The following is a 14,398-nucleotide window of genomic DNA, read 5'->3' as shown; positions in this document are numbered from 1 at the left end:
TAAAAAAAGGTGGCAAGTCCCAGGTGTATGTCTCAGGTGGCCTTAGCATGCACTGGTGTGATAAGTAGACATTGGGGGATTTTTCTTGGCATTTGCTTTTTGTATCCTGCTGCTTTAGGCATTTTTATACAATTTATCAAGAGGCTCAGCATCAGAAACACAAGGAGAATGAGGATAGCTGGCTAGCTCACGGTGTTTGTAAGGGGATGTGGAGTCCTTTGCTTCCAGGCCATCATTTCAAATTCAGGCCAGATTGGTAGTGATCAAAACTCAGTACCAACTAACAGCTGTTTGATGGCCAATATGAAATGATTTAGTTAGTGGTCACAGTCTAGTTTCTCGTGGACAGCTGCCCAATAGCGTAGAAACCATGAGCACAATTGCCATGTTTGTTACAACTCACAGCACAAAGCCTAGGGACTGTATCAGCATGGAAACAGAACTGCTTTTTCACCTTACAGGTTCCTTCAGACCAGAGCTGTGGCATGTGGTAGGAGGGCTCTGGGGAAGCATGCAGTGTTGCTGTCTGATCTGTACCTATACAATGGAGATAAACAGAGACTTCAGTCTCCAGTGCTGCAGTCAATTCAGTTTCTTGGGCATGGACAGTCAATAAAATAACTTGTAAGGAGAATGTAATAAGAAAAAATGGGTCTGAGTCTCCTTTCACTTTGTGACATACATAAATCAAGAGTAAATCTTCTAAAGTCAAAAGAGTTGCTTCAAAGAAAACTGGTGTTAGTGAGAGAAAAATCAGTCTCAATCAGAAAAAAAAGCTGTTCAGTCCTAAAGTAGAAGTAGCTTATATTTTGGGGGAAAAGATTGCCACTAAGTGAGCTCTACAATATTTAGTTAATGGCAGTTTTAATCCCCCTTCTCAGGCAACAAAAATTGTTTTGAGTTGTGGCCTTGCAAGAGATACTGTGATCCACTAATAACAAATAGGGTTGCAAGGCCAGGTCCTGGGCTCTGCTAAATCTGCTATGTCCCACTGGGATGATGCAGAGCAGATAAAAAGCTGGTTTAAGTGGCCATGTGAGATTCCTAGTTGTGTAGGAGGATTCTTCAGTGGCACAGAGCTGAAGTAACTGGCCTAGTTCTACCTACCTTCTTGTAGTTCACAGCATGGGGCTGTGTCAAGGGAATGGAGACATGACCTGAAGTGTGGTTGTGCTATAGTGATCCTAGGCTCCTGGAAGGGCCCTTGGCAGCTGTTACAGCTTGTGCAAATTGGGAACTTGCAAAATCAGAGCATCTTTTTGCTGCATAACAAACACTGCTATTTCATATCTGTCCAGCACTACTCCTGACTGATACACAAAGTATCATTGTATATGGAGCTACTGCGTCTTCATATTCTAGCTTCTTTATGGGGGCAGAATTAAAGTTGTCTGGGTGTATTGTTTGGGAAGCAGTACCTGAACTATTCATCTCCTGGTTCCTTTCAGTTTGTGATTATTTTTGTTGTAATGCTAACATCGTCTAGGAAAATATGGGGGAGGAGCTTAATTCAGTATTTCCTGGTTTTCCAGCATTTAACTTTAGAGTTTGGAAGTGTACAGTACAGAGACATTATTGTGTTTCAGCAGCCTTAACTCCACCTTAAGAAAGATTTTGCTACTAAATTTATGCTAGTAGATTAATATTAGAGTTTAAGACTTTTTTTGAGGTTCTTCTGGGGCTTGTAATTGGAATTTCTCTTCTCTTATTTCAGAATTGAGTCATTGTGAGCATTTAACTGTGCAATTGACTGTGTTTGTGCTGGTTCTTTTCCCCCCTCAGATATTGATGAGTGCGCTGCTAAGATGCATTATTGTCATGCCAATACAGTGTGTGTTAACCTGCCTGGATCATATCGTTGTGACTGTGTCCAAGGATACATCCGTGTGGATGATTTTTCATGTACAGGTGAGATTTTTAAGTCTTTGTAAGAGCACAGTGGTATCCTATTTCTTGTGTACTGACCAATTCGCTAACAAATCTCCTCTCTGGAATACAAATTATAGTTGGCCCTGAGCAGGTGTGCAAGTGGATGAGAATGCACAAGGAGCCTTCTTTCCTTTGCACACTTCTAGGGGACAGATACAGAATGATCCCAAAGAGTTCAGGCACTCTCCATGATTAACACCGTCAATTTAGGCAGTCTACCTGGGAGGAATGAAGGTGGCAGTATGGCATCTGTCCATCTTACCTCTGCACTGCATGTTCAATGGAGCTGACTGAATGTAGAGGAAGCTCATACTGCATCCAGTTTCTAGCCTTGAAGGGTGTCATGGTGTTACTCCACATACCCATCACTTCACTAAGGCTGAGAATTATCCATCCCATGCTTCAGACAGTGCAATGTTTTTTGGGATGGGGAGAGGAGAGAGGATTCCACATGTCTGAGGGGAAGAAGGAAATGTTTCTCTAGCAGTACTTTGGAGTTGCTCAATGGTTTGAAACACCAGAAATAGTCATGGAGGAGATGAATTAATGAACAGAGTCAAGGAGAGATGGTCAAAGATGTTAAGCTGTAGGTGAATTGTATAGGTCATACCATATGAATGTTGATTAAACCTTTATTCCACACCACACAATCCTGTATTCTGTAGAGGTTTCGTCTGCTGCAGATAAACTAATCAAAGATGTTAAAAGAGTTTGACAGTTTTACTGAAATTAAATTTTGTATCCTTCTGCTGTAAAACCAATGGCCTTAGTTGCCATGAGTCCAACACTACAGGGCCCAAAGGAAGAAGAAAATTATAATCACTATAACAAATAAAATGACCTAAAATAGTTTTAGTATACATAAAAAAGCATATCATCTCAGATATTCCAGGACAGAAAGATGTAATAATATCAGTTTAACACATAGATATCACTATAGATGTAGTAATGTGTGTGTCCATATCTGTATAATGCCCTTAAGCATTTGTTTGTCTGACTGTCTGGAAAATGTTAGTGTTAATGCCGGGAGTTTCTTATTTCTACTGTTTTTAGGTCTATGACAGAGATTACTCAAGGGTAGAGAACAAATACAATAGTTTTATACATTGAAATAGATAGATTTTTAATAACTGTCAGCAAAATCAGTCCTTAAAAGTCTTAGGGGATCTTGGATGAGTCTTATTTCCATGTACACATCTGAAGGAGGCTTCACTGACTATCAGAAAAATTATTTCTCCAGAATGTGAGAAAATCTCTTGAAAAGTGCTCTGTCCTATCCATACCTGAAATGATAACCTCTTTCAATGAGAGCCCTCAATCAAGGCTGTGTTCAGAACTATTCAGACACATTTACTGAAATAGAAATAAGAAAACTTAACACAACCCCAGGTTTGATATTATATTGGGCAGTCTGTTCTCTCAAGTAGAAAGATGGCCAAGAAATGTTCAATATGAGAGTGGTTATTCAGGGTAGAAATCATGCTATAATGTACACATTATTCTTAGGGAAAGTCATAGACACTGTCTATTTCATGATGACAGCACGTCTTATCATATACCTTATAGATGCTTTGGAAAAGTCCTCCTCACTTCTTGAGAGCGGATGATGCTAAACAATTCACATTCAACAGACTTTTTTTTTCCAGACAGTTGTGTGTCTCTAAAGCCCTTTCTCTGCCGTGTAAGTAAGTCCTGAGTTCTCATTGATCTTTTACAAACTATCATGCAGGAAAAATGTCAGCCACTGAATTTTGTAGGGTGCTTTCTTCTGACCTTGTACACCAAATAGGGTAATCATTTTTATAATGATGGTAAACCTTTTTGATAATCTGACACTAGCTTTCTAATTCCCTAATAATCCTTTCATTCCAGCAAAACAGTGTCATTAGACATGGAAATGATTTAAAAACAGAGTATTTGTGATTTACAGCAAAAGTGTGGAGTAATAAGACAAGTGCTTGAGAGTAATGGGCGAACAATCATTTACTGCATAGACACATACAAATCTCTGTATAAGTAAGAAATAATGGAATGAGTGAGATAACAAATATTCCATGTAGTTTTCATTACCTTGCTAAAACCATTTATTTTTTGGCATCACAAGTAGGAGTACTGAAAGGGAGCATGCATTCCACGTAGTTTAGGAGAAGCGTGGTTGAATTGGTAGTTCATAATTAGAAATAATAGCTAATTAAAATTATAAATGTATTTCAGGTAAGTAATTGCACAATGGAAGAAATATTCCTTTCTTAGTTTTTGCCTTATATAAAAGTAGCTTAGAAAATAAATGTAGCAAGTACTTAGCTTATGCCTCCACTTGTTGCTACTGATGTCTTTACAAGCAACATTGAATGCAGCAATTACTTAGCTATCTAATGTGTTCCTACTTACTGAGGGTACGTCTACACTACAGGATTATTCCGTTTTTACATAAACCGGTTTTGTAAAACAGATTGTATAAAGTCGAGTGCACGCAGCCACACAAAGCACAATAATTCGGTGGTGTGCGTCCATGTACTGAGGCTAGCTTTGATTTCTGCAGTGTTGCACTGTGGGTAGCTATCCCATAGTTCCCACAGTCACCCCCGCCCATTGGAATTCTGCGTTGAGATCCCAGTGCATGATGGTGCAAAAACAGAGTCGCAGGTGATTCTGGGTAAATGTCGTCACTCATTCCTTCCTCCAGGAAAGCAACGGCAGACAATCATTTTGCACCCTTTTCCCCTGGATTGCCCTGGCAGATGCCATAGCATGGCAACCATGGAGCCCGTTTTGCCTTTTGTCACTGTCACCGTATGTGTACTGGATACCGGTGACAGAGGCGGTACTGCAGCGCTACACAGCAGCATTCATTTGCCATTGCAAGGTAGCAGAGATGGTTACCAGTCGTTCTGTACCGTCTGCTGTGCCATTGTAAATTGTCAATGAGATGATGGTTATCAGTCGTTCTGTACCGTCTGCTGCTGTCATGGGTGCTCCTGGCCGACCTTCGCTGAGATCGGCCGGGGGTGCAAAGACAAAAATGGGAATGACCCCCTGGGTCATTCCCTCCTTTATGTTGTATCTAAAAATAGTGTCAGTCCTGCCTACAATATGGGGCAAGTGTACTAGAGAACCAGTGTATCAGAGAACCAGAGAGCACAGCCGCTCTGTGTCAGATCCCACAGAAATAATGAGCTGCATGCCATTCTAGAGGGTGTCCCTGCAACAACCCCACCCGTTGCTTCCCTTCTCCCCCAACCTTCCTGGGCTACCGTGGCAGTGTCCCCCCATTTGTGTGATGAAGTAATAAAGAATATAGGAATGAGAAACACTGAGTTTTTAGTGAGATAAAATGAGAGGGAGGCAGCCTCCAGCTGCTATGATAGTCCAGGCAGTACAGAATCTTTTCTTTAGACATGAAAGGGGGGCGGGGAGCTGATGGAACTCAACCTCTAGTTGCTATGAGGAGGACGGTTACCAGCCATTCTGTACCATCTACCGGGAATGACGGGGAGTCATTCCTATTTTTACCCAGGTGCCCCTGGCTGATCTCACCTGAGGCCGGCCAGGAGCACTCACAGGATGATGAGAACAGCTATTAGTCCTTTTGTACGGTACCGTCTGTCACCGGGGAGGGAAGGGGAGAGGATGCTGCTATTCATTTCCCCAGCACCGCGTCTACCAGCAGCATGCAGTATACATAGGGTGACATGTAAAAAAGTCAAGAAACAATTTTTTTCCCTTTTCTTTCACGGGGGGCAGGGGGGGCAAATGGATGACATATACCCTGAAACACCCCAGACAATGTGTTTGACTCTACAGGCATTGGGAGCTCAGCCAAGAATGCAAATGCTTTTCAGAGACTGCAGGGACTGTGGGATAGCTGGAGTCCTCAGTACCCCCTCCCTCCCTCCATGAGCGTCCATTTGATTCTTTGGCTTTCTGTTATGCTTGTCACACAGTGCTGTGCTGTGGACTCTGTATCATAGCCTGGAGATTTTTTCAAATGCTTTGTCATTTCGTCTTCTGTAACGGAGCTGTGATAGAAAAGATTTGTCTCCTCTTACAGTGATCAGATCCAGTATATCCCGTATGGTCCATGCTGGAGCTCTTTTTGGATTTGGGACTGCATCACCCCCCATGCTGATCAGAGCTCCACGCTGGGCAAACAGGAAATGAAATTCAAAAGTTAGTGGGGCTTTTCCTGTCTACCTGGCCAGTGCATCCGAGTTTGGATTGCTGTCCAGAGCGGTCACAATGGTGCTCTGTGGGATACCACCCGGAAGCCAATACCGTCGATTTGCGGCCACAGTAACCCTAATCCGATATGGTAATACTGATTTCAGCGCTACTCCTCTCATCGGGGAGGAGTACAGAAACCGGTTTAAAGAGCCCTTTATATCTATATAAAGGGCCTCGTTGTGTGGACGGATGCAGGGTTAAATCGGTTTAATGCTGCTAAAATCGGTTTAAACGCTTAGTGTAGACCACGCCTGAGTCAAAGCAAATGGAAAGCTCTGGTTTTGATGAATTATGTATTTTGGAACCAATCCTAAGAGCCTTGCTTATGTGAGTATTCGGATTATTTCAATGGTACCACTTATTTGTAAAGCAAGCGTGGTCTCTTTAGACCCAGAGACTTATCAATATAAACCTTCCTGGGCTTCATATTTTATTTTCCAAGATATGGGAACAGTGCTGAGTTTATTTTATATAATACTGAGCTAAAAGCAGAAGTTCTAGTGCATAGATTAAGTAGCATCTTTCTTCTGGAATAACTGGCAAAGGGCCCAATTTGTGCAAGGTACAGTGTGCTTCAACTGCTGCTGAAGTTATTGGGCCAGATTCGGTGAAGTCCGGAGGACCATCAGTTCCCATTGATATCAATGGGAGTTGAAGGCACTGACTACCTCAGAGGAAGTGCTCAGAACATCACAAGATGTACATTAACGATTAAGACATGAAGCTTATATTTAAAATGATAAACTGAATGCAAGTGATGATTCTCAAACACTACATTCAATTTTAAAATGATATAATGTAGATTGGAGTCACTAAACAGCCTTAGATCTCATATAAGCACAAAAGCTGGTGTGATGGAGTTCACCCAGGGTATTTTCTCATTATTCTGTTCAGTCCTGTGATGTTCTTGACCTATATTCATCAGGAAAGGTATGTTAATATTTTGTAGTCTCCTATTCCTGGAGTGGTGAGTTGTGTATGTTAATTAAGCCTTTTGATGAAAGACAGATGTATTAATGAAAGGTATTCCTCAATAAGAAGCTTCTTGCAATCTTCATTATAGTCACATGTTGGTTGACTACTGTAAGTTAAATCGTTTCCCAGCCCACTCAGTAAGTGGGAGCAAAGATACTGCTTTGTCTCTTCAGTTACTGGAATCTACTGACTAGAGAAATCTACTTCCAAAAGTGGCACCATAGTGTCAGGTCCATCTGTACCATGCCAGTTAGTGCTTGCTGTTGACCACAGCATATTAACCTGCTGGCTGATAGAGATAGTCATGCCATCTAATAGGTAAGCCTGGCCACCTTGAGAAAACAGATGGATGCAATAGCTGTCCTCTTTTCCTAGCCATATATTGACTGTTGTGAAAAGATTCTGCCCTGTTGCTTATATTGGAAAAGAAGTCCCCTGTGATCTTTCTTGCTCTAATACACTGGCACAGGAGTTATTCCCAAATATATACTACTCTTTTCTTTCCTGAAGTGTTGTTATGAATCTTGTATTTTCATTTTTGAAGGGTTGCATCTATCCTTTGAGATTTTAGATCTTATCATATAAGCGTCTTTCTCTGTATCATTCTGTGCCACAGTATATTGCTTTTAACCTGCATTCTCCCATTGCATCAGCTGAATGAATCAACTGTCTTGTCTTAGGCAAGGCCATAAAGAAGTCTTCAAATTCTAATATCTAATCATACAATATTTATATGTAGAGCAGGCAGGGTGAAGTCTGGCCTAGCACATACTAACACAATAGGAGCCCCTGTTATGCAAGGGATCAAACTTCTTATCATAATAGTCCCTTTTGGCAATAAAAACCTATGACTATCAGAGAAAAGGTAAACCTAGGTTTGACAAAGGATTCATCAGGTCTGGAGGAAAAACAAAATCTTCATAAAATCATGGTTAATGGATTATTGTAATGTAATCTAATGTGGAGTCTTTACAAACCTGATCCAGGCAAAACTCCCACTGAAGCCATTGTAGTTGCACCTAAATAAAAGCTGTACAAAGGCCTTAAAATTTGGCCCTGTGAATATAGCAAGCATCGAAACCACTGCAAAATTGGCAGTTTTAAGTCTGCAAAGTGAGTCTTGTATTTGTACCTGGGCCGACTTAGCACCTAGATACGATAGTGATGGGTGCTACAGACTTGCTGATAATTTAGATAGACAGAATAAACGTTCAGATTTCATTCCTGTTTCGTGAATGTTCTATATAATTGTAGTGTTTGACTGAGATCATCGCAGTTTATACTGTTACCACATCACTTAGTTCAGAATTGCCTGTCAGTCTTCGGTTTGGTCTGTATTGTTTTTTTTTTTCCTTAGCTTTACAGAAGTGTTGAATCACTAAACAAATTACATATTTCCAAGAAGCAAACTCTTTGTATTGTAACTCGACTGTTATTTTCAAAATATATCATTTAACCTAGTGTTTTTTCCTCTTGTGAAAAAATTGACTTTTGATAGAAACACATTGTTTAAAAAATAGCCCTATGATTTAAATGTTACTTAAGTTGCAATTTGAGGTATAGCGTGGTGAGACAATAGCAGATGACAAAACCTAATGACTTTTGTGGGTTATCCTTTAAGCCCTTTCCCATTTGTTCTGTGTGGTATTAGGAGTAATATGTAATTTTGAATCTAATGCTTTATCCAGAGTGATCACAGTGCCTCCTGTGTTTCTTGATGTTGACAATAAGCAGAATGAGAGTAAAGCACAGAAGTACCTGGAATTCTGAAAAAGCTGGGCTTTGAGGGAACAAAAACTCCAGAATAGTATCTCAAAATTACAGGACTTTGATCCTATAATTTGAGAAAAAGTTGGAGAAATTGTTTGCACTTACAATAATCAGTGCCTTTACAACATGGCTGTTGTACTTTACCTCTCAGAGCCCTGAAGTGATGTATTTGACCCAGTAATAATAAATAATAATAATAATACAGCAGCTTTCACAAAGATGAAGTGGCAATCTGAAAGGGCAGACAACCAGACGGTTAACCAGAATCAGAGTGTTATTGAATAGGTCTCGAATGGACTTTTCAAATCTAGGCAGCAAATAGATATTACAGCCATTCTTGCAAGGAAAACACTATCACTGAAATCTATTCCACTAAACCCATTACCTCCCCAGCTTGTTGGTGAATTAAATAACCATTCAAAGAGGAAGCATGAACACTTTAGGTGTAAAGGCACAGTTTTGCAAAGGTCTTCACAGTATGTTGTGCATTTGCACTAGTCTAAACCAACACATATCATAGCTAAAAATGTGGTTGTCTAGAATAAAAGAATTGAGAGAAATGAAATGACATGTACAGAATTAAGACCTAAAATTTGGGCCAGTGAGCAAACAAAAATGTTCACTGGTTGAAAAGCTTCCAAAAATATTTAGAGGGGATGTTTAAAACATTTGCCCTTGGTGATCTATTGAAATTTATGTTCCTTGTGGATAAAAATATTATTTGGCACTTATCTAGTGCTTTATAATTTCCAGAAAGTATCCAATTATTAACTAAGTAATCCCGACCACAGTCCAGAAAGACTATTACAGAACTATTTTTCCCATTTATAGACTGGGAAGTAGACCCAGCTCCAATTTATTTATTATAAATGTGTATTGTGTTAGTGACTAGAGGCCTCAAACAAATCAGGGTCCCACTGTACTCACTGGAATGACTATCCCGGTCTCAAAGATTTTACAATCATTCTCCCATCTGGAAAAACCCATAGAATATGTTCAGTATGGCGTAAATATCGTAAAGGATATCAAAAACTGTATAGTACCCCAGTGTATTGGGACCCTGAGGATAGAGTTTGCCCTCTTGTCATCTCTCCCCAAGCTCTCTTTAGGTTTGTATAGCTAACCTCTTTGGGGTTGTGTCTTAAAAGTCCTATTTAGTCCTAAATGCTTTTGGAAGCTGATGAGACAAGGTGGGTGAGGTAATATTTTTACTGGACCAACTTCTGTTGGTGAGAGAGACAAGCTTTTGAGCTATACAGACTTTTCAACAGGTTACTGGTCTCAGGCCACCCTTTCTTCCTTAACTAGAACTGCAGTCTAAGAAGTTTCAGTGTAAATGTATGTAATAGTTATTGTTAACACAGAATATGTGAAATTTAATGGCTGACATACAGCATGAGATTAAACATCTAATCCCACATGCTGAATTTTCATTTTTGAAAACTAGTCCCTAAGCATCCTGAATTGAAATACGTACCCTGTTTTTAAATAATTACACAAACAACTCTCTGACTGTGACTTCATTGCCTTCCTAATACATGTTACACAAACATTAGTTTCCTGGTCTCTTTCCTTCTGGAGATCCCTGTATCAGGTATTGGAGCGAAGAACTACGCTTTGTTTCTGGTGCTAAATGGTACAATAATTTTTGGTTTACAGTCACGTTAGCACTTTTTCTTGCAACTGTGAAGAAAAATGTGAGTTCATTCCTGGAACCTTTAAAATGCAGATACATTTGTTTGAATCCCTAAATTGGCTCTTGGTTAAATTTAGCAGCATGAAATCTGTTTGCTGATGGGCACTGCCATCACCAGAGAGCATTCATCTGCTCGGCAGGGCAAGTCAACATAAGACAGAGACAATTTAGAGTAAGTCCAGCCAAATGAAAAAGGAGACACCATAAATAAAATCACTTCAAATGGCTTAATCCAAAGGCCACTAGCTCAATGGAAGTCTTTCCATTGCCTTCATTTGGCTTTTTATCAGGCCTTAGTAGTAAACACGTGCCCAAGCTCTATTTATGACTATACTAAGAAGAAGAATTTGTTTTTGTTTCCAGAGCACTTTTTTCCTAAGGCCTGGAAAGTGGTGGACTAACATTAATTAATTGTGCTTGTCAGCACTCCTTTGAGACCAATAAATATTTTAATCTCCAATTTACAGAGGGGAAGTTGAGGCACAGAAAAACTGAGTAACTTGCCCAAAATCATACTGAGGCAGGGATGGCATTGGAGACTCCATTTAATCAAACCATAAAAATTAGAGGTAGAAAAGACCTAGCAGTATGTTTACAAGAATTGAATCAACAATTAGATTTTTCTTATGAATTTACATTCTGTACAAAATCAACACAAATACATTTAAACACACTGTGCATGATCTATTGTTGTAACCCTTGTCCTTCCCTCCTCATGCTCTCCATACAATTTTGTAAGCTTCTTTTTTGTATCATCTGAAGTTCTGCCCCAATCCTCCAAGGTTTAAATGACTCTCTATATTCTTTAATTTCCAACCTAACTCTTATCATTCGCTAAGTTTGGTCATTAGGCACATTGCCTTCCCCCTCTTTTAAAAATTATCAGGTCAGACTGGCTTGTTATTTGTTCTCGAAGCCTTTCACTATTGTGGGAAATATATGCCAAATAAACCGAATCCATGGTTGCAGTGACATCTGCCTCGCTGGTAAATTTCTGACTTCAAACAATGGAGACAGATGTGGAGACAGTGCTAGGTTATCAAGAATATTTGGTTAATCTTTCAAGTTTTCTTGTGTAATTCATTTACTATAACTAATACTACTAAAAAACTTTATTTCAGTCAGACTGTTCTATAATGTAAATATTTACATTTCTTTGAAACTGTGTTGCCCTCTAATTATTAAGACAAAAAATTTAGATAAATATGTATGATGCAGTCTAGGATAATTAGTATTTGTTAAGTTTTCGTAGCTGCCAAGTTTTGTGCAGCTCCATTTGTGACATCATAATTATTTAGTGAAGTTATTTGCATATTTAAAAGAAATTTGCTTATGTAGGTCAATGTCAAGTTAAAAACTTATGCAGTCTTATTGCTCCTTTAGCTCCAGTGAGTGAAGCTCTCTGTTTATCTACAGGGATGCAGCAGGGCATGCTTCTCACATAAACTGCTAGGCCAGCATGCCTCAGCCTTATCTGGGAGGATTTCCCCTAGGAGATACAGGGGTAGTTCTGTCTTCATGGCCCATGAAGTTCTTGGCTTGTCTCCTGAATCTGTCAATTAGTGCACAGTGTGAGAGTGCATTTGTGACATGGGGGCTGGATCTGAAACTCAAAAAACTCATTTCCTATAGGGCCACCAACATCCATTAGAAGGGAAAAACTTGTAATCCCTGCTGAGATGGACTGGAGTCAGACTGGTGACCTACAGGCAAATGGTGCTGAAGCATCATAGCAATATCTTAAGGCAGCCAGTTTCCCTTCATGAGTTAGCTTGCTTCCTGGAAAGCTCAGACTTGTTAAATATTTTGGGGGAAAAATCCATGTTCCCTTTTAATGTGGAAGAGCTTTGGCTAACAGGCAGATTTACTTGGGATATAAAACAGACAGTCTTTGGGCTGAGAGAGAGAGGTTTTGTTCTGCCGTGTGGGTAGTTTGTAACATGAACTTTTTGCCTCCTAGCAATGCTTCTGGACAGAAGACCAACCACTTACTGCTGGTAGTTGGGATGAAACTTTCTTTATAGGAATATTATTACTTATAATAAAAAAAAAATCTATAGCTGGGGTTTTACACCTTTCTACAAAGTGTTTGTTGCTAACCATTATCAGAGGAAGGGGACTAGACTGTGGACAACAATGGCCTGATTCTGTCTTGCAAATCCTTCTTGTATTCAACTGGGTTAATCTCTTTCGATGCATTTATTTATTTATACTTTTCTTTTTGTGTCTGTAATTTTCCAGTAAAATTCAGTTTTATGAACAACAGCTCAAATTGGGGTTAAGATCCAGTTAGTGACTGGGATACTCACTAGCTTCAGCCAGTAGTTGAACTTTGTTCTTCTGGAAGGAAGTATCAGAGATGGGTGATGTCTGGAAAACAGGGTCACAGGTAAAGCAAAAGAGTGGGCACAGAGAAAGCTGACTGACTTGAAAGGTGCTATGCAGTGACAGAATAACTTTATTTTTCCAATCTAGTGGTACTTAAGAGTTGTTTTGAGCAAAGAGCAAATTCATTTGGCCTATTATGTGCTTCTCAGAATTAAGATACCAATTTCTGAAAGTGTATTTGTGCTAAAAGGTAGATTACAAAAGGGAAAATGTGGATTCCTTTTCTTGCTCAATTAGGTTGTATTTTAGTAAGGCCTGAAAGTTTGTTTGTATTTAATTTGTTTATTTTTTTACCTTTTAGAAATATCTCAGATCTTGAGTCTTCTGTGGGATAGGCAACATACTAAACCCATTTGCAATCCTTCTATTTCTATGAGTGTTTTTTCTATATTAGAAAAGAAATCTCTCACACACACACTTGTGTGCCAGAAGCAGAAGGAAAGAACCCTGTCATTGTTGGAACTTTCAATGGTTTCTTTTCTAGCACTGAAGATATCCTTTCACTGAAAGATATCTAATCTAACTTAAAAAAAACCCATTGTTTTACTACTGCTGTAAATGTGCCTGTGCAAAAAGCAAAGATGCTCAATATGCAGTCACATTTCAACTAAACAGCTGTGAGAATCTTGCCACAATTCTAAACTTCATAGTATTTATTTTCAGAGCAAGGAAAATAACAGAGCACAAAACCAACAAATACTCTATATTGGTGCTTCAAGATCCACGTGCTTGTAGGAACCAGTTGTGACAAAGTTCCTCCTTTGGGTCCTGCACTTATTGGCGGATTTGCTCACCTCAGTGATCTTCCCCTCTGGTGGAACCCACAGTCTGGGTCAGTTCCTCCTGTGTCTAATCAGGAGTTGTGAGGTTTGAGGGGAACCCAGGCCTGCCCTCTACTCCAGGTTCCAGCCCAGGGCCCTGTGGATTGCAGCTATCTATAGTGCCTCCTGTAACAGCTGCATGACAGCTACAACTCCCTGGGCTACTTCCCCATGGCCTCCTCCAAACACCTTCTTTATCCTCACCACAGGACTTTCCTCCTGGTGTCTGATAATTCCTCAATCCTCCAGTAGCACACCCTCTCAGACTCAGTTCTTTGAACCTCTTACTCCCAGCTCCTCACACACGCTTCCTCTCCTCTGGCTCCTCCCAGACTGACTGGAGTGAGCTCCTTTTTAAACCCAGGTGCCCTGATTAGCCTGCCTTGATTGGCTGCAGGTGTTCTAATTAATGTAGCTATCTCCGCTGCCTTCTAGAAAGATCTTAATTGGCCCCAGGTGCTTTGATTAACCTGGAGCAACTGCCATTTTGATTACCATGGTCCTAGGGATTTGTTTAACCTGGGGCTAACATACCTGTTCCTCAGTACTTTACTGTAGCCATCTGGCCTTGCCCCATCACACTATGAAACAATTC

At 40.0% G+C, this 14,398-nt stretch overlaps 1 protein-coding gene across 7 annotated transcripts in view; it reads left to right on the top strand.

The window, feature by feature from the left end:
• NELL1 (neural EGFL like 1) overlaps window positions 1-14,398 on the top strand; it is a 452,170-nt gene that overhangs the window by 186,800 nt on the left and 250,972 nt on the right. For 6 of the 7 annotated variants that reach the window (XM_050955299.1, XM_050955303.1, XM_050955298.1 and 3 more), the window contains one exon: window positions 1,783-1,908. The exons of the other annotated variant lie outside the window; for it this stretch is intronic. In XM_050955299.1, coding sequence (XP_050811256.1) covers window positions 1,783-1,908 — 126 coding nt within the window. The remainder of the gene's footprint in view (window positions 1-1,782; window positions 1,909-14,398) is intronic. 7 annotated transcript variants of the gene reach the window in all.

Source organism: Gopherus flavomarginatus, chromosome 5 (assembly GCF_025201925.1).
Source record: "Gopherus flavomarginatus isolate rGopFla2 chromosome 5, rGopFla2.mat.asm, whole genome shotgun sequence".
Taxonomy (NCBI): domain Eukaryota; kingdom Metazoa; phylum Chordata; order Testudines; family Testudinidae; genus Gopherus; species Gopherus flavomarginatus.
This window is presented reverse-complemented; position numbering and strand designations above follow the sequence as displayed.